The sequence below is a fragment of the Pongo pygmaeus genome, chromosome 2 (assembly GCF_028885625.2).
Source record: "Pongo pygmaeus isolate AG05252 chromosome 2, NHGRI_mPonPyg2-v2.0_pri, whole genome shotgun sequence".
Classification (NCBI taxonomy): Eukaryota; Metazoa; Chordata; class Mammalia; order Primates; family Hominidae; genus Pongo; species Pongo pygmaeus.
The window spans coordinates 164,944,367-164,961,520 of NC_085930.1; the positions used below are offsets into that span (position 1 = coordinate 164,944,367).

Genomic DNA, 17,154 nt, shown 5'->3' on the forward strand with positions numbered 1-17,154 from the left:
AGATAGTGTATTCTTACAATAAAGTAAGCTAGAGAAAAGAAAATGTTATTAAGAAAATCATAAGGAAGAGAAAATATATTTACTATGTATTAAGTTGAAGTGAATCATTACAAAGTTCTTCATCCTTGTCATTGTCACACTGAGTAGGCTGAGGAGGAGGAGGAAGAGGAGGTCTTGCTGTCTTGGGGGTGACAGAGGCAGAAGAAAATCCATGTGAAAGTGGATCCATGCAGTTCAAACCCATGTCGTTTAAAGGTCAGCTGTAATATACATTTTGCCAAGAAAAAACAGCAATTTAAATACGTGTAACTAGGTGTTATGTTCACTTCTTGACTGGGTAGGATGGCTCTGCATAGGAAATAAAACAAAGTAGACTAGTGTGTTTATTCATCTGCTGGTATGGCATGAGCATTACCTAGGATTCCAAGTAACATAGAGAAATACAAAAGTCAAATGACATCTGACAAACTGTGCCTGACCGAATGACTGTGACCCAGCTGTAAGTGCACTGGGATGGCTGTAATGCCCCAGTTTCTCAGAAGCACTCAGCAGTGTTTATCTGCAGTAGATTTGGGGCTTGAGCTTTTCCTGGAAACCGTATAACAGCCTTTAAATAGTCTCAGCCTTCGTTAATAACATGGGTCCAGAGTCTTTAGGAGCTCAGGTGTTTTCTTTTGCTTGAAGGTGAAGACAAGTCTGGACAGAATGTGTTGTTGTCCCTGGAAGGAAGCCTAACTTTCACCAGGGTCCTTGGAGAACCACAAGGATCAAACACGTCTAGGGGAGTGAGGTAAAAACATACAGCTCGTAGTCTCAGGCCTAGGAGTCTTGGTGTGGACACATGGGATTAAACACCCACGGCCTTTTGCACCGACATTCGTCTGGTGTTTTTTGCCTTGATCAGGGGTCCTTGAAGTCAGAGTCGTGTGAAAATGGTAATTAGGTTCAAAGTATTCTTGAGAAAACAATTTCACCCAGATAGTCAACGAAACAACTTGCTACTGCTTGCTCTGGCAGCACACTATTAAGCTATCATTGAATTTGAGCCTTGGAATGGCTCACTCAGAACCGTAACATTGCTGACTCTGTTAGGACCCTTAAGAAAAAAAAGCTGTTTAGTCTGAAGCTCCCTATTTGGTGATGAGGGGCCTGAGGTCAAACAGAGGGAGAGAGGATCACACAGTGAAAAAGCCACACCTCCAATTCTTGCTCCTGGACTTAGTCCATGTCCTTTCTCTCTACCCCTAGGCCTCTGAAAGGATATGAGCTTTGGTGTCTGCACTTTAACATACGCTGGATCTGTGAGCTCATGATTCTTCACTCGTAAAGTGAACAAAAAAAACCAGCCACATAGAGTGTTATGAGGTGTGAATTATCCATCACCGTGCATGCAATAAAGACCTTCTGCCTAAGAGCATGGATGTTATTTTTCCTATGCTTTGTCTCATCTCTGATGAGTCCTACTACATTTGGAAGACGTAATCACCATGGCCCCGGTAAAATATACTATCATCCCAGGAATTACAAAAGCACTGGACACCAGATGCTGCTGCCCAAATCAGAAACCTCATCAACACTGAATTTAGTTCCTGACCTACAGGAATAATAAAGTATGTGAAAACAATTTGTAAAATGTAAAACTCAGTAAAAATGCTAGCTTTTTGTTCTTATTAATATAACATAAAATCATCTATTTTAATGATTTTTTTATAGGCTTGAGCACAGTTTTTTTTTACTAGAGGATTAAGACAAATCAGCTTTGGTGATAAACATACCTTTGTGCAAGGGTAGCCCTTGACAACAAGAGAGAATTGCTCAGAAACAGCTGCCTTCTGGTAAGAAAGAGAGATAACAAATGAGGGAGGAATAGTTCCAAATAGGTCTGAGAAAAGCCATGGACTAAACCCTTACAGCTCGAGAGAGGGATTCTCAGGCTGTTAAGGAGGTGTAGTCTATCACCCAGAGTGTCCTTTTATTCGGATGAAACCAAACTCTGAAGAGATTCCCCTGGGAATCAGTCTTTCCTTTAAGACTTGTCAGCATCATTTTGAAAGCCTGAGGGTGGAACCTGTGGAGCATCCACACTTTAGAAAACTGAGACTCGTGAGACACTTGACAGACTGTGATGTCACTCAGTCAGGGCCCAGGGCTATGTCATCTGCTAGCTCACTTGTAAAGGCAGATGGCTATGGGAAGACTGAGGCACAGGCCTAGGATTTCACCAATAAGTAGTAATGGGAGACCCTTTTTTGGGATTTCTCAGGTCAGGTGGAGATTACACTTAGACAACAAATAGGAAATCCTTCAGTGGGGATGAGGTGAAGGAGATGACCTTCCTGTGGAAGGGGAGGTAGGTCCCAGCTGACTGGTAATATTAATAGTATCAGGATGGTGAATAAGTGGGGAGTATAATTGTGTTGTAGAACAGATGGGGAATGTAGAAAAGTGTAAAGATGAAAAATTAAAATCACATAATATAGCACTAAAAAGCACTGCATGACTGTCATTTTGAACTGGAAACGAACATAGAAACGAAAATGATTGGTTTGTTAAGGTAGTGGGAAAGGTAATTTTTTTCCTTTCTTTTGACATCTGGTTTGCAGTGGTTTCTTTTAGTTCTTTTAATGGAAACATATAGGTGAAAGACAGCTATAAAATATTGCTACATTTTAGAAATGTAGAATGCCATTTTGTTTGTTGCTTTTAAAATTGGTTATCCTCACTTAAAGCATATTGTGAACTTTTCCCTAATGCATAAACATTTGTCCAAAATATGATTTAAATGGCTCCTTTGCATTACATCACGTGAATAAATCATAATTGATTTAAAAATTCCCCATTGTGTACATTGAATTTGCTGCCTTTTTACCATTATAAATCAAACTGTAGTCGATATCCTTATACATCATGTTTGTGTGGATCTCCGTTGCTTCCTTGAGATAAATACTTTGAGGTAAAATCACATGATCAAAGGGTATACAGATTTTTCATATATTGGTGGATTGTGTTCTGAAAATATTTCTGTGAATTTATACTCTGAGGAGAAATGTTTGAGAGGGGCAAAGAGCAAGACAAGGGACCGGAAATCCATGCTGAGTTGACCTGGAGAAAGATTGGGGGACACCTCTAGGAGAGGCCTGGCAAGAAAGGGAGGAGAGGGAGCTCTCAGGGAGAAACCCAGGGACATGAGCCTCACCAGTGACACACGCAGCGATGTGAGCTGAGGGCAACACTTTGCCTTAAAGTGTAGGTTAAAGAAAATGATGCATACAAAAAAATGTTCATTGACCTCTTATGGTCGTTACAAAAGTTTCTAAGGTAGTTTGTTATCCCCTAGTCACAGAGGCAGGAAGGGAGGCACAGAAATTAAGTAAGTTTCCCACCACCACACTAATGAAAGTGGCAGAACACAGACAAAAAATGATGTATTCCATTCCAAATCTCATGGTTTTCCACTCAACTTTTTCTATACTCTGAAGGAGAGCGATTGGCCTGATGTCACCTTTTTTATACTCTGTGATGAAGCAGGATGCCCTTCCTCACCTTTGGGGCAAGAGAAGCTCCCACAAGAGAGGCCGAAGTGAGAATGATTGAAGCTGACATATGTTAAACAAGAAAGGAACAATTTCTAGAAAATGAAATGACTCTTTTAAATGCAAAACCTACTATTATATTATTATATATTATTTCTACGTATAAAAGAGGCTTTTATGAGTCTCTTTTCAAAAGGATTGCTTAGCTCCTAGTCCAGATCCATACATTGCAAGCGAGTGTGAGGCTCTCTGATTGATTGAGACATGACAATTATGTAGCAAATAGCAGCAAACGGAGTCCCCCGGGATGAGGCACAGTCACTGTAAAGCTCTATCAAGGTGCCTCATTAAAACTTGTATAATTTCAACACTGGTCACTTCCCGCAAACTCACCTTATTAAAATGGCCGCCAGAGGAAATGCTTGGTTCTAGAATTTCTTGCATTTTTATGGGCTGAATTGGGCTCTGAAGCCAAAGAAGAGAAAGAAGAAGAACAGACCTGCCGGTTGCTGGGCAAGTTTGATTTGAATGGGTATGTAGATGCCGAAAACCATTCCCTTGTTATTGGAGGACTGTTTCCTATTGACTCCAGGACCATCCCAGCAAATGAGTCTATTTTGGAGCCAGTATCAGCAAAATGTGAAGGGTAAGCCATTCTTTAACTTTCTTTTTACATCAGTTGCAGGTGGTGGGTGTAGGGGGTTAGAGTCTGGAACTGGCACCTGTGATACTAGCCTGGACTCCGACCCTATCTCTTTGATGCAGGATAGGTACTTCCTGTTACTAGGCCTCAGTTTCCCTTAGGTGGACATTCTAGGATTATTTAGAAACTGGAAAAGCTTGGTCTCAAGTGGGTCATTTTCCACTTCTGTATTTGAGACAGAAAAAAAGGTGGATTTTATATGATGCAGAACCTTGCTCCTCAGAGGGTGGTCTGTGGGCCAGCAGCATCAGTTTCACCCAAGACTGTTAGAAATGTAAAATCTCAGGCTACATTCTCAGACCTGTTGAATCAGAATCTGCATTTGGACAAGACCTCCTGGTGATTCATGTACACATTAAGATCTGAGAAGCCCTAATGCAGAATTGCAGTGTTGCAGGTTTATTATTAATTGTTACAGGCTAAACTCTCATCAAGTGAAAATACACAGTGTGGGAACACTAACTTATTTCTGAGCTACTGTTAATGGCAAGATTCTTTCCGCTGCTGTGAGGGTTCTGCCCTGCACTCCCCTAACTCCAAGTTGTCATGTAAAGAAATGGGAACCATGACTGATAATCAGAATTTGCTAGTAATCAATTATAATAAAGGCAAACATATGTTAGATCACTCCCCAACTTCAGCTATAAAAAGAACACTAGAAATTAAAAATTAAACATTTATCCACCATTCTACTCACATAACAAACCAGATCTTTTCATTTTCCTATATGCTTTCTTAGCTCTTTATACAAATGCATCCATAATTTGTGCATAGTTGTGACCACAGCACAGACACAATTTTATATTTAGCATTTTATATTGTGTAGGAAGCATTTCCGTGATGCTGCATGGCTATTATAATTGTAAATGCATATTGTAAAAAAATTTAAATAATTTCTTACACATTAAATCTTTGCTAATTACAACTACAGTCCTTTGATTATCTTTTATGCTCCATACTTGAGATATCATTAGTGGATGGAACAACCATAATCTTGTTGGCAGAAAGGATTGTAATCAGTCTCTACTTATCTTTTTCCTAGATCTTTTAATTCTTTTCTTACTGTGAAGCAAAAAGAAGAAAGATGAGAAAGGCTTTTGTTTACAGCTACATTATGGTAGACTCAGTTCATTATTTATCACAGTTTTTCTCTTCTTTGATCCTTAATAACATAAAATGAAAACTTAAAGTTTGACAAAATATATGCACTAATATTCATAAACAGAATAATTTAATTTGTTACCTGTTCTGCATTGGAACTTCTGAAGGTTATTTTCCTAGAGGGTTAAATGGAAAAGCCAATACACATGTTTTAAAATTAAACTCCACTCCTCCTCATTAAAAATAATTTGACATATACATTGTGGTTGCAATAGTGATGAGAAGTAACTACATCCCATTCTGAAAATAATTCATTTATCAGGAATATTTTGGGATTTGCATAATCAATGCCATCAGGATTTGAGTGGCCACTGCTTGGCTTTACAATATGCATTTGATATATGTGTACATGAAAGAAAATACAATGTGCTTTTAATAAGTTAATAAGTGATATAAGACAAACCTACCTAATACAGGTATGTAAAACAAATAATAGTTGCAGGAGTTAGAAATTGTGAAAACAGGCAAAGTACCAAATTTCTAAGCTGTGACTTCTTGTTTATTGTCAGGAAGAAGTGGAGAGTAAGATACAGGAGAGCACTAAGAGTCAGCACCACAGCCTTTAAGCTGGCTTTTAGTGCTAAAAATTCTACAGTTTATTGGCAAGTGACCAGGGCAGACAGTGACTACTAGTTATTCACCCAAAAGGATGAGTTATTTTTCAGTTGGTCCTTCTCGCTATAAGGGAATGGAAATGTGGGGAAGGTGGACAGTGAGAGGAGGACAGGACATTTTTGAAGAGAATTTAGGGAGACAGCTTGCCTGATGAACTACCATGGTGGAAGACCAGAAGAGTCAGAGAATAGTACAAGAGGCAGAGGCATTTGGAATGACAGACAAGAAAGTGGTAAGCGCTAAGAGTTGAGAAAGAGAAAGATAAAAAGGCATTGTATGGAAACAATGAGAAGATTTACCTTCTTCAGAAATCTGTAAAGAGTTGCCTCTGCTTTCTCTCATCTTTTGAGAGATCACATATAAAGTTTTTCTCTTGAAAATATAACAAGAAAGGAAATGGAAGGATGCCAGTTTGTCCCATAGGATGGGGGCCAGGAATGGATACAGCTTCAATATTCTCCCAGAAGTGGATATCTGGGAGCAGGAAACAGAAAAGGTCGACAGTGAGGCCAGAGAGTCAGCAGGGCCCATGGAGATGAGGGCCTGAGCTCAGAACCTGCCTCAGAGAGGTATAAGTAAGGTGATTTCAACCTCTTCATAAAATTGTGAGAAAATAAGCAATAGCATTTATTTATTTCATGTATTTGTTATTTGGTTTTCTTGACACTCTGGACATTAAGAAAATAAAATAATAATTTGGATCTGGGCCTGTTTTTCTGGGATGAAGCTCTTGAGAAGAGAATGTTTCTTCAGTGCTAACTCATTCTTAGGTACAGAAGACATCCCATTTAATCTTAAAAACAGCTGGTTGAAGATGTTATATCCATATTTCAGATGAGGAAACCAAGGCTCAAAAAAGTTAAATGGCTTACACAAGATCACATGGAAAGCATAAGGCAGAGTTGTGGTTTTATTTCAGGCTCTCAGAATCAGCCAAGTGTTTTGCATGTCCACCTTAAGAATATTTTCCAAACGGATAAATTCTCCTTGAAAAAAAGATTCTGGGTTCGGATAAAATTGGGTAACTACCAAGACATCATAAAACATTTAGTATATGACAAGCATTGTGAATGTCTAAGAAAGGGCTAAGCATGCAGCACTTCCCAAATTTATTTGATATCAGAACTCTTCATTTGGGGAACTCTACACTGCCCCACATTGCCTCACGTATAGAAAGTTGGTTTAGTTGGTGCATGTGCAGGTGCAATGAGCTGTACAGAGGAGGTAGGTAGTAGAAGGAGTAAAGCAAGTTATCTTTACAATAGACAGGAGTTATGGGGTATATCAGAGCTCTTTGGGACACAAAGAGCACCTGCCATCGGGATTCCATCACAACAGAAGAGAAGGAGTGGAAGATGAGGTAGCGGTTGGGCTGGGCCTGAAGCTCTGCAGGGCAGATTTCACAAAAGGATGAACTAAGCTGAGTGGTCTTCCATTTCTAAATTTTTTATTAAAAAATAGCTTCTATTTCTTTGCTGAAACTTGTATTTTTACATTTGCTTTAAGAGGGTTTTCCCTCACCTTATGGAACAGTGTTGTAATAGCTGCTTCAAAGTCTATGTCTGATCATTCTGCAGCCCAGTCATCTTGGGGTTGGTGTCTACTGATTGCCTCATCTCTTAAGAGTGGTTGCATGTGGTCCGGGCAATCTAAAAAGCCAGATCCTGGTCCTCAATGTGGATCCGTTATGCAAGGCATTGTGTGTATTCTGCTTGTCTCCCAGCTTGATTTGTCTGAAACCCAAATTGCTCATCTTTATAAGACTCAAATGTTCTTCAGCATTTTAATCAATCCATTCTAAATATGTGTTATGAATATCAAAAACATTTCATGTCTTAAAAGTTTTTGATATAGTTCTTCAAAATTAGAGCCTATATAATTCATTTTCACATATAGGAGTCAACAGTTTCCTCCCATCTGTACCTTAGTGTTTTCCGAGCCTCTCTACTCCTCCACGAGATGCAGCTTCTCCAGTGGGAGAGTTCTCATGGGAGGCCTGGCCTACAAGGTACTTAGAAGCCAGGCTGGGCCTAAGCTGATAATTTCACTTTGGCATTGTTAACCTTCACCTATAACTGATCTAGAAATTCAAATTGGAGTTTGGAGAAATTTCATTCTGAAACCCACAATTTTAACAATATGTTAACTTTGACTGGCCATAAAAGTATGGCCAGACTTTAACTATAACTTTAACTGGTCTTAAATATGGCCAGAGAGGAAGACTTGCTATTATTTTGAAAATGTTGCTTAGAAAAGAGAAAGGCAGTAAAATGGAAGGAGGAAGGGAATATTTTAATTTTGTTTTCATTAATCTAAACAAAGGTAGGACATAGAGAAATTTCCTGAGGAAAAAAATGTAAGCATTGTATAATAATACTGTGAATATCATAATGGAAATCAATGAATCAAAGAAAAATTACCCCAAATTCCAAGTAATTATCTTGTGCTCATTTAAAAAAATTTCTCTGTTATCCTTATCCAAATGTTAGTATACTTTATACATGTAGTTTTAATTATAGTATGGAAACAACTTTACATACTGCACGTTTCACAATATTATACATATACTGCTGTGTAATTTCTCTAATAGTTTTAAAATAATGAAAAATGTTTCCATCATGTAAGTTCTTTCCAGTTTTTCAATATTATAAATAATTCTGTAATGAACAGTTGGGGCATATTACTTTTTCCTTTCGGAAAAACAGTTTGTTCAAATAAATTTTCATGGATGGAGGAATTACAGCCAGTGCGTATTTTTCTAGTTCTTGAAATGTATTGCTATTCTAATTTAAAAATGATATTGCTATATTTATTTCAAAAATGTATATTGCCATTAGTGTAAATTTGGAAACTAAGTATCTTAGGATGATAAAGCCCTTCATGTTCTGGCACCTTCTGGTTTTCCAGTTTCCCCTTTCATTGTGCCACAGCCACTCCCACCCTGACTCTTCCAAACATACTGGTCTTTGCATTCCTTGAATGTGTCATGTTCTCTTGTTGTAACGCCTTCGGGCATGCTGTTTGCAGCACTCTTCCCCTGTTCTTCTGTCATCCTTTAAGCCTCAGCTTGGCTGTTAATTCCTTCAGAGCTGGGTGCCCCTTCTTTGTATTTCATAGCTCCCAGGTTTAACCCATCACTGTTTTTATAATTTTGTGCTGAAATTGCTTGGCTACTTTTCTATTTCTTTGCTTAGACAATGCTGTGTTTATCTTGTTCCTGACTGTATTTACAGTGTCTATCACCAGAGGAACTCAATAACTACATATTAAATGAAAAACAAAACAAAACTAATAACCCAATTAAAGAAACATGGAGAAAAATTCCACCCTGCCAAGAGGGCTATTTGCTATCACATATTAAATTTAAAAAGTACTTATGGAATAGAAGACATAGAGTTAGATACTATAGCCACAGAAGATAGTAAGGAAAGAAAGTCTTGGGGAAATTGCTCTCAAATAGGTTAAGATTTGGTTAACACTGGGAAGATAGAGTTTGCAATTAAATGTTAAATGTTTTTTTTTAATGGAGAAGGAATTAAAAAGCAAATGTGGTGATGGACTGCAAGAGAAATACATTCCCCTTTTAGTGGCTAGGAAATGGAAAGGGGGAGGTATTTTATTTATGGTTATATCTAGGAGTGGTAGGAAAAAGACATTTTCAATTAAAAACCTCTTAATGTTAACAATGAAATCACGGATAGAAAAATTATTGTAATTGGAGTCATAGTATATATAAATTTTATGTACTGCTTTTAGGTACTCCTAGCATAAGTATTTCCTTGTATTTACATATTTTTTATAATTATAATTAATGTCCAGAAAAAAGCAAAAGAAGGTAAGTAGGAGAGAGAGAGGAGACTCATATGACACCAGGGACTTCCAATGAATGGGGAAAATGTATTGAGGGATCATTGGAGGCCCTGTTTGGTGAATAGAATTATGAATATAAGAATATTTTTGTGAAAAGATATAGGAGTTTAAAGAGATTATAGCATATGAAAGATATACAGAGCAAGAAAACATCCAAAAATTGTACTTTTCAGCCCAAATCAATCAACGATGAATATGATTCATACTTGAATCTTTCAAGTTTGTAATATCATTTAAGAAAAACTAACATACTCAGAAAAGTGAGGTGCCCACTGATGTTCTGGCAAAATGCTTCAAAAGCTGCTTTTCCCCTCAAAGACCCACCTAATCACCTACAAAGTCTATTTCTTTTTCAGGTTTAACTTTCGGAGAGTCCTCTGGATGAAAGCCATGATCCACATGATCCAGGAGATTAATAAGAGGAGGGATATTTTGCCCAACATCACTTTGGGCTATCAGATCTTTGATACCTGTTTTACCATCTCCAAATCAGTGGAAGCAGTCTTGATATTTCTTACAGGGCAGGAAGAAAACAGGCCCAATTTTAGAAACAGCACTGGAGCATTTCCGGCAGGAATTGTTGGAGCAGGTGGATCATTCTTATCAGTTGCTGCTTCAAGAATTCTAGGATTATATTATTTGCCTCAGGTATCTCCGATTATTGTGCTGGGTACTAACTTAAAAAAAACAACACAACCATGCTTGTGGAAACTGCAGCAGATAGCAAGGTGCTCAGGTGAGGCTGAGTTAAGTTGCAGAGACAAACAGGGATGGTGGTGATGCTGCTGTCCCTAATTACTATGTTCAGTCAGGCCTTAGCAAGTGTGAATTGATGTCTACTTAGAGGCGATTTGAGACTCTTCTACATCCCTTGGCATGCTACTTTAATTTTTGGCTTGAGATTGTGACCCAGTGATTTGTATGTTGACAACTCACTAGTCATAATACTCTATAGCACTGTGTGGAGCACAGTGTAGGTGATCAATAAATATGTGTTGGTTGGTCAATGGATGGTATTAGAAACTCACTTTGTTTCTTGCTTATATTAATGCTTATTATTCATGACCGTTATGATTCATGCACTAACATGCTGGAACGGGCCTGGGAATTATGCAAGATGGCTAGGGTTTTGAGGATGCTAACTTTACAGGTTATTTTAAATTCGGAGACAATGACACATTTCAACATAAGAAGAGATAATTTTAGGAAAAATTGATTATTAAGGAAATATAAATACAGCTCTATCATTATTTCTAAGGATGGATCATTAAAGTATCAGTTGTCATGACTTATTAATGTGAATGATGATAAGCTTATTTGTGTTGCTGAAGTAATGAGAGAATTTGAAATAATTGTATAAAGTAGCATTTCCAGAGTATTTCTTATAAAGCTGCAAATACGGATGTAGAGGGAACAGGAAAGTACTGAGAAATAGAACCAAGAAGAGAGGTTGGGTGACACAACTGACACCTTAGGTGTGGGCTTCGTGCAACTCAAACTGCTGCTGCTGTGAGCTCTGTCTTCCAGGCACTGGCTGGAAACCTCTAGACAGATTTTCTCATTAAATGCTTGCAGTAAATATCCAACAAAGGTAAAAGAAATCTGTATGATGAACATTTTCACATTTGTTATCTCATTGAATATATTGAGCAATCTTAAAATGTAGATATCATTACCCTGATTTCACTTATAGGGAATCTGAGGTTCAGAAGGTTTAAGTAACTTCTCTAAGATCTTACAGTGATAAAATATATATCCAGAATTAGGTATCAGGTGTCTCTGCTTCTTAAATAAGATTATTTCCTACATAGGGCTTCCAATGTTGCTGCCTGCATGGTTCCAAAGAAGAATGTAAACTTTAGCCATTGGAGTGAAAATAGGGGTAGAGGAAAACAGGAAATAAGAATATTCTGGTACTTATAAAGAAATTGACAATCTTGTGCTTTGGAATTATAATATGGGCAATCCTACTGAAGGTGGTGTGTTAATATTATATCATGAGATGGGAATGTGATGGGATAGGGAAAGATTGTCCATATGTTCTTAACTGTAGGGTCAGTGAGGTTGAGGGTAAGCTATAGTGGAAATGCATATAAAGTGGTAAGGAATTCATGATCACTTGACCTCTATTCTTAAGTTCCTACTATTGGAAAATACATACAGAGATCACTGGCAAAATGGGAAAAAAGTGTCTCTTCATTTATCTAGACAAATGCCTACAAAATTAGGGCTTCTATCTCTGTTGGATGACAGGGCTTAGATGCGAGCCTGAAGTGGTGCTTTCTACTACCTTTCTCAAGTTAAGTCTTGGGATCTACATACTCATCAGTTTTTCTCCTGGCAGAGAAAAACAAGGAAAGAAAAGTGGTGATAGGAGGGAGGGAAGGGAGGTGGAAGATGGGGGGCGGGGGTGGAGAGAGAGAAGAATTGGGCTTGCCAAATGGATTGTGGGTCTACTCACTCCATCATCCATGTGGATGAAAAGTAAAATCTGAGGAAGAGCCTGGATGGCTTGATTCACTCCCCTCGTCTGTGGGGTGCATAGAGGAAAAAGCAAATGGCCTCCTTTTCACTGCTGTGATCCCACTTGTGAAAAGTAGGGCATTGAATGTCTTATTAATAATCAGCTCCTCCGACTCCTGTGGGGCGTGGGGAAGTGGATTTGAAGGAGTCCATAGGGAGGCCCAAAGTGTTCCCTCCAACACTCCACACTCCCATCCACCGAGCAAGGAAAGGATCAGAAATCCTTTTGTCTAAAGAAAGATGTGAAAATAAAGGGAGAAGAACTGTTAAGTTCCCTCCCTCCCCAATAAAAATATTCTGAAAATGTGTAATTTGAGATTTGGCTATTGCTTTCTAATAACTGCATGAATATTTTCAATTGTAGGTGGGCTATGCCTCTACCCGCGTGATTCTTAGTGACAAATACCAGTTTCCACCTTATCTTTGTGTAATAGCCAGCGATAAGATCCAGTCGAAGGCCATGGTAAAACGTATCTAACACTTTCACTTTCTCACTATGTCGCCCAGGCTGGAGTGCAGGGGTGCCATCCTGGCTTATGGCAACCTCCGCCTCACAGGTTCAAGCAATCCTCCTACCTCAGCCTCCTGAGTAGCTGGGATTACAGGTGTGTGCCACCATGCCGGACTAATTTTTGTATTTTTAGTAGAGACAGGGTTTCACCATGTTGCCCAGGCTGGTCTTGAATTCCTGGCCTCAAATTATCTGTCTGCTTCGGCCTCCCAAAGTGCTGGGATTACAGGTGTGAGCCACTGTGCCTGGCCCAGTATTATAGAGCTTTGGATAATCCAGTTCCATGTTTACTTCCAGATAAACTGTAGAGTTACAGTAAAGCAATAGGGTAGTGAAAAAGAATTGGCAATTTCATCTTCCATGTGAATCTCAGAATGGAAGAACCAGGAAAAGTGAGAGAAATGAAAGTGATGTCAGCATAGCCAGAGAATGCTTTTTGTTTGCTGACACAGTACTTTCTTTTGGAGGAAAGGGTGTCTTTTTTCCATCTTGTTTATTTTTCATGTACCTTCCCTCTTGAGCTCAGATCTGAGATCCCCAATCAGTCTTCCAAATCATGCTGGGAAAGCATCTAAAAATAAGTGAAAAAAACCCTCAAGATTTCTGAGTTCCTATGCTGTACCAGACACCTATGAGATCTTTATCTGTCAGACTATTCCTCTCTGCTTTCTATGTGTAGCAATAAACATCTATAGACTTATATATGCTCACAAAAGAATACAGACATGCACACATACACAGTAGTTTATTGGTCTATCTTTAAGAAGCACTTGAATATATTTTGGCTAGATGTAAAAATAGCCACTTGTCAGTGTTTACCACTGTAGGGGCCAGAGCTCTCTGCAGCATTTTATGCCTTTGATCCAGAACCTGCTCTGCCCAATACGGTAGTGCCTAACCACAGATAGCTTTTTTTTTTTTTTTTTTTTTTTTTGAGACGGAGTCTTGCTCTGTCACCAGGCTGGAGTGCAGTGGCATGATCTTGGCTCACTGCCACCTCTGCCTCCTGGGTTCAGGTGATTCTCCTGCATCAGCCTCCCAAGTAGCTGGGACTATAGGCGTGCATCACCATGCTCAGCTAATTTTTGTATTTTTAGTAGAGACGGGATTTCACCATGTTAGCCAGGATGGTGTTGGTCTCTTAACCTTGTGATCCACCTGCCTCAGCCTCCCAAAGTGCTGGGATTACAGGCGTGAGCCACCACGTCTAGTCACAGATAGTTTTAAAATGCAAATTAATTAAGATAAAATAAAAGGAAAATTCAGCTCTTAGTCACATTAACTACATTTCAAGTGTTCAATATCCACATGTAGTTAGGGGCTATCATATAGAACAACAGAGATATGTAACACTTCTGTCATTGCAGAAAGGACAGAGCTGCCCTAAGTCTAGGCTATAAGCATCTTATGTGGCCCAGAGCTCTCTCTGAATGGTGAGCTACTTGATGAATGGACTTGAGACTTCACTTTTGTATTCCTTTTGGTAGGTATATAGTAGGTCCCCAATATACTGTTTTACATGAAAAAAGAAGATGTTGGCCGGGCGCAGTGGCTCACGCCTGTAATCCCAGCACTTTGGGAGGCCGAGGAGGGCAGATCACAAGGTCAGGAGATTGAGACCATCCTGGCTAACATGGTAAAACCCCATCTCTACTAAAAAATACAAAAAATTAGCTGGGCGTGGTGGCAGGCGCCTGTAGTCCCAGCTGCTCGGGAGGCTGAGGCAGGAGAACGGTGTGAACTCGGGTGGCAGAGCTTGCAGTGAGCCAAGATCGCGCCACTGCACTCCAGTCTGGGCGACAGAGTGAGACTCCGTCTCAAAAAAAAAAAAAGAAAAATAAGATGTTATTCTTTGCATATACATGGTTCAAAGAATGCTTGCTCTACTGAAAATTGACAGAAAAATAGTAAAATCTAATAGTAGATTTTTCTTTTAATAATCTTCATTAGGGTATAGTATTTTTCTTATCTTCTACATTAAACTTGGGATTAGGTTTGCATAATGAAATTGCTTCAAATGTAATTCAATACAAATTTACTAAGCATCTACTATAAATCCAACTCTGGGTTAAACATTGCAAAAATAAGGCCACTGCCCCTAATTAACTGAGCAAATATTTGTTGAGAACAGTAGCATATGTGCATAGGAACTGAGGATACGTCAGTGTACAAAACAGAACAAGCCCCGACCTAATGGGATCAACATTTCAGTGGAAGGAAGTAAGCAACAAACAAGACAAATAGAGACATTATACTGTATCTTAAAGGATGTTAATGTCAGGGAGAAACAAATAGTAGGACTGAGATAGGGAGTGCTGGGGGTGTGTTGCACTGAAATTCCATATAGTGTGGTCAGGTCAGGGAAGGCCTTGCTAGAGTGACATTTGAACAGAAATTCAAACGAAAGTGTGTTCATGCATTATCTAGGGGAAGAATATTTCCGGCAGAGGGAACAGCAACTTCTAAACCCTGAGGCATGCGTGCTTGGCACTTTGGAGGAACAGTAAAGAAGTCAATGTGGCTGGAAACAGTGAAAGAGAGGGAGAGCAGGAAACGAGGTGAGAGAGGTTAGAGAGGGACAGATCATGCAGGGCCCTGTTGGCTTTTGAAGGACTTTGGCTTTTATACTGAGTGAGAAAGGAAAGCTTGAAAATCTTGACAGAGGAGGGCCATGATCTGACTCAGGTATCATTCTGTTTGCCATATTGCAAATCGGCCAAAGGAGTAGGGTGGAGGGGCAAGAACAGAACCAAGGAGACTGTTAAAAGACCATAAAATCATCCAAAATAATGAAGGTAGCTTGGCCCAGGACAGATGTGATGGAGGTGGCAAAAAATCATTAGATTCTGGATATCTTATAGGTAGAAGACATCAAATTTGCTGATGGATTGGACCTGGAAGTGTTACATCAAACAATTAGAGGACAATACAAATAATGATTTAAGTCATAATGGTAAACTGAGTCTGGCGGTTGGTGAGAAGGTGGACTTGAGTGGAAGAGAGGGTCCATACAGGCAAGTAATATCAGGTTGGAGATGATGGATAGGAATGGTGGTGTTGATGACAGAAATGAGGAATAGGGTTTATGGGATAGTTTTGGACGTGTTGAACTTGAGGTGATGGTGGAATCTTAATGTAGGAACATATTGGAAGTTTAGAATATGGAATTAAATAGAGATCAGGTGGGAAAGGTTAGTGTTAGAGATCAAGATTTGGGAGTACTTCTATAGAGATACTGGTTGAAGACAAGAGAATGAAGGACCTGCTTTACAGTAAGAGAGAAAACCAGAGGACCAAGGACCAAACCCAGGACCCAAGGGAAGCCAAGGTAGCTTGCATTTCAAGGAGGGGCTGATCAAAAGTGTCAAGTGTTGAAGAAAGCTGAAGGAAAATGTGGCCAGAGGAAAATCTCTCAGACATGGCAACAAGAGTTTTAGTGAGTTGAGTGGGTTGGCAGCTAGATCACAGAGGTTGAGAAGGGAAGGAATACTGAGAAATGGAACAAAAAGGTATCAGCTCATTGTTAATGATACTAATAGGCCAGGCGCAGTGGCTCATGCCTGTAATCCCAGCACTTTGGGAGGCCGAGGCAGGCGGATCACAAGGTCAGGAGATCGAGACCATCTTGGCTAACATGGTGAAACCCCGTTTCTACTAAAAATACAAAAAATTAGCTAGGTGTGGTGGCGGGCGCCTGTAGTCCCAGCTACTCGGGAGGCTGAGGCAGGAGAATGGCATGAACCCGGGAGGCGGAGCTTGCAGTGAGCCGAGATGGCGCCATTGCACTCCAGCCCGGGTGACAGAGGAAAAAAAATGATAATAATAATAATAATCATAAGGGAATATTGAGAGCTCTTTCCAGAAGACTGGATCAGGGTAAGGAATTCTAGTTCATTCTGTGATGATTTTATTGTTCATCTTTCAGAATTTGAGAATGCCTTGCTATCACTCCTTCCTGTAATAGCTACTCCTTAAAGTGCATTTAAAATATGATTTTACAGATATATATGTATAAAACATATAAGAAGCTTATCTATTGTGTATACATACTTCTGTAATGTTATGTACTATAACCTAGCTCAGAGATTGGTAATATTTTCTATGTTATTTAATTCAGATTTACTCTGGAAAACTCAACATATGAAAATTCTGATTTCTAAAATAAATATAAATGTAATCATGCATCTTCCAAAATGATTCTTTGCCTAATGGAAAAGCATTTTATTTCTTAAACAGGA

General features: G+C 39.2%; 1 protein-coding gene across 1 annotated transcript in view; it reads left to right on the top strand.

Moving 5' to 3' along the window:
• The window catches only part of LOC129032943 (vomeronasal type-2 receptor 1-like), a 40,984-nt gene that overhangs the window by 19,385 nt on the left and 4,445 nt on the right, over positions 1-17,154 (top strand). The window contains 4 exon segments of the mRNA XM_054480862.1: positions 3,947-4,179; positions 10,239-10,530; positions 12,770-12,962; positions 15,837-15,934. Coding sequence (XP_054336837.1) covers positions 3,947-4,179; positions 10,239-10,530; positions 12,770-12,962; positions 15,837-15,934 — 816 coding nt within the window.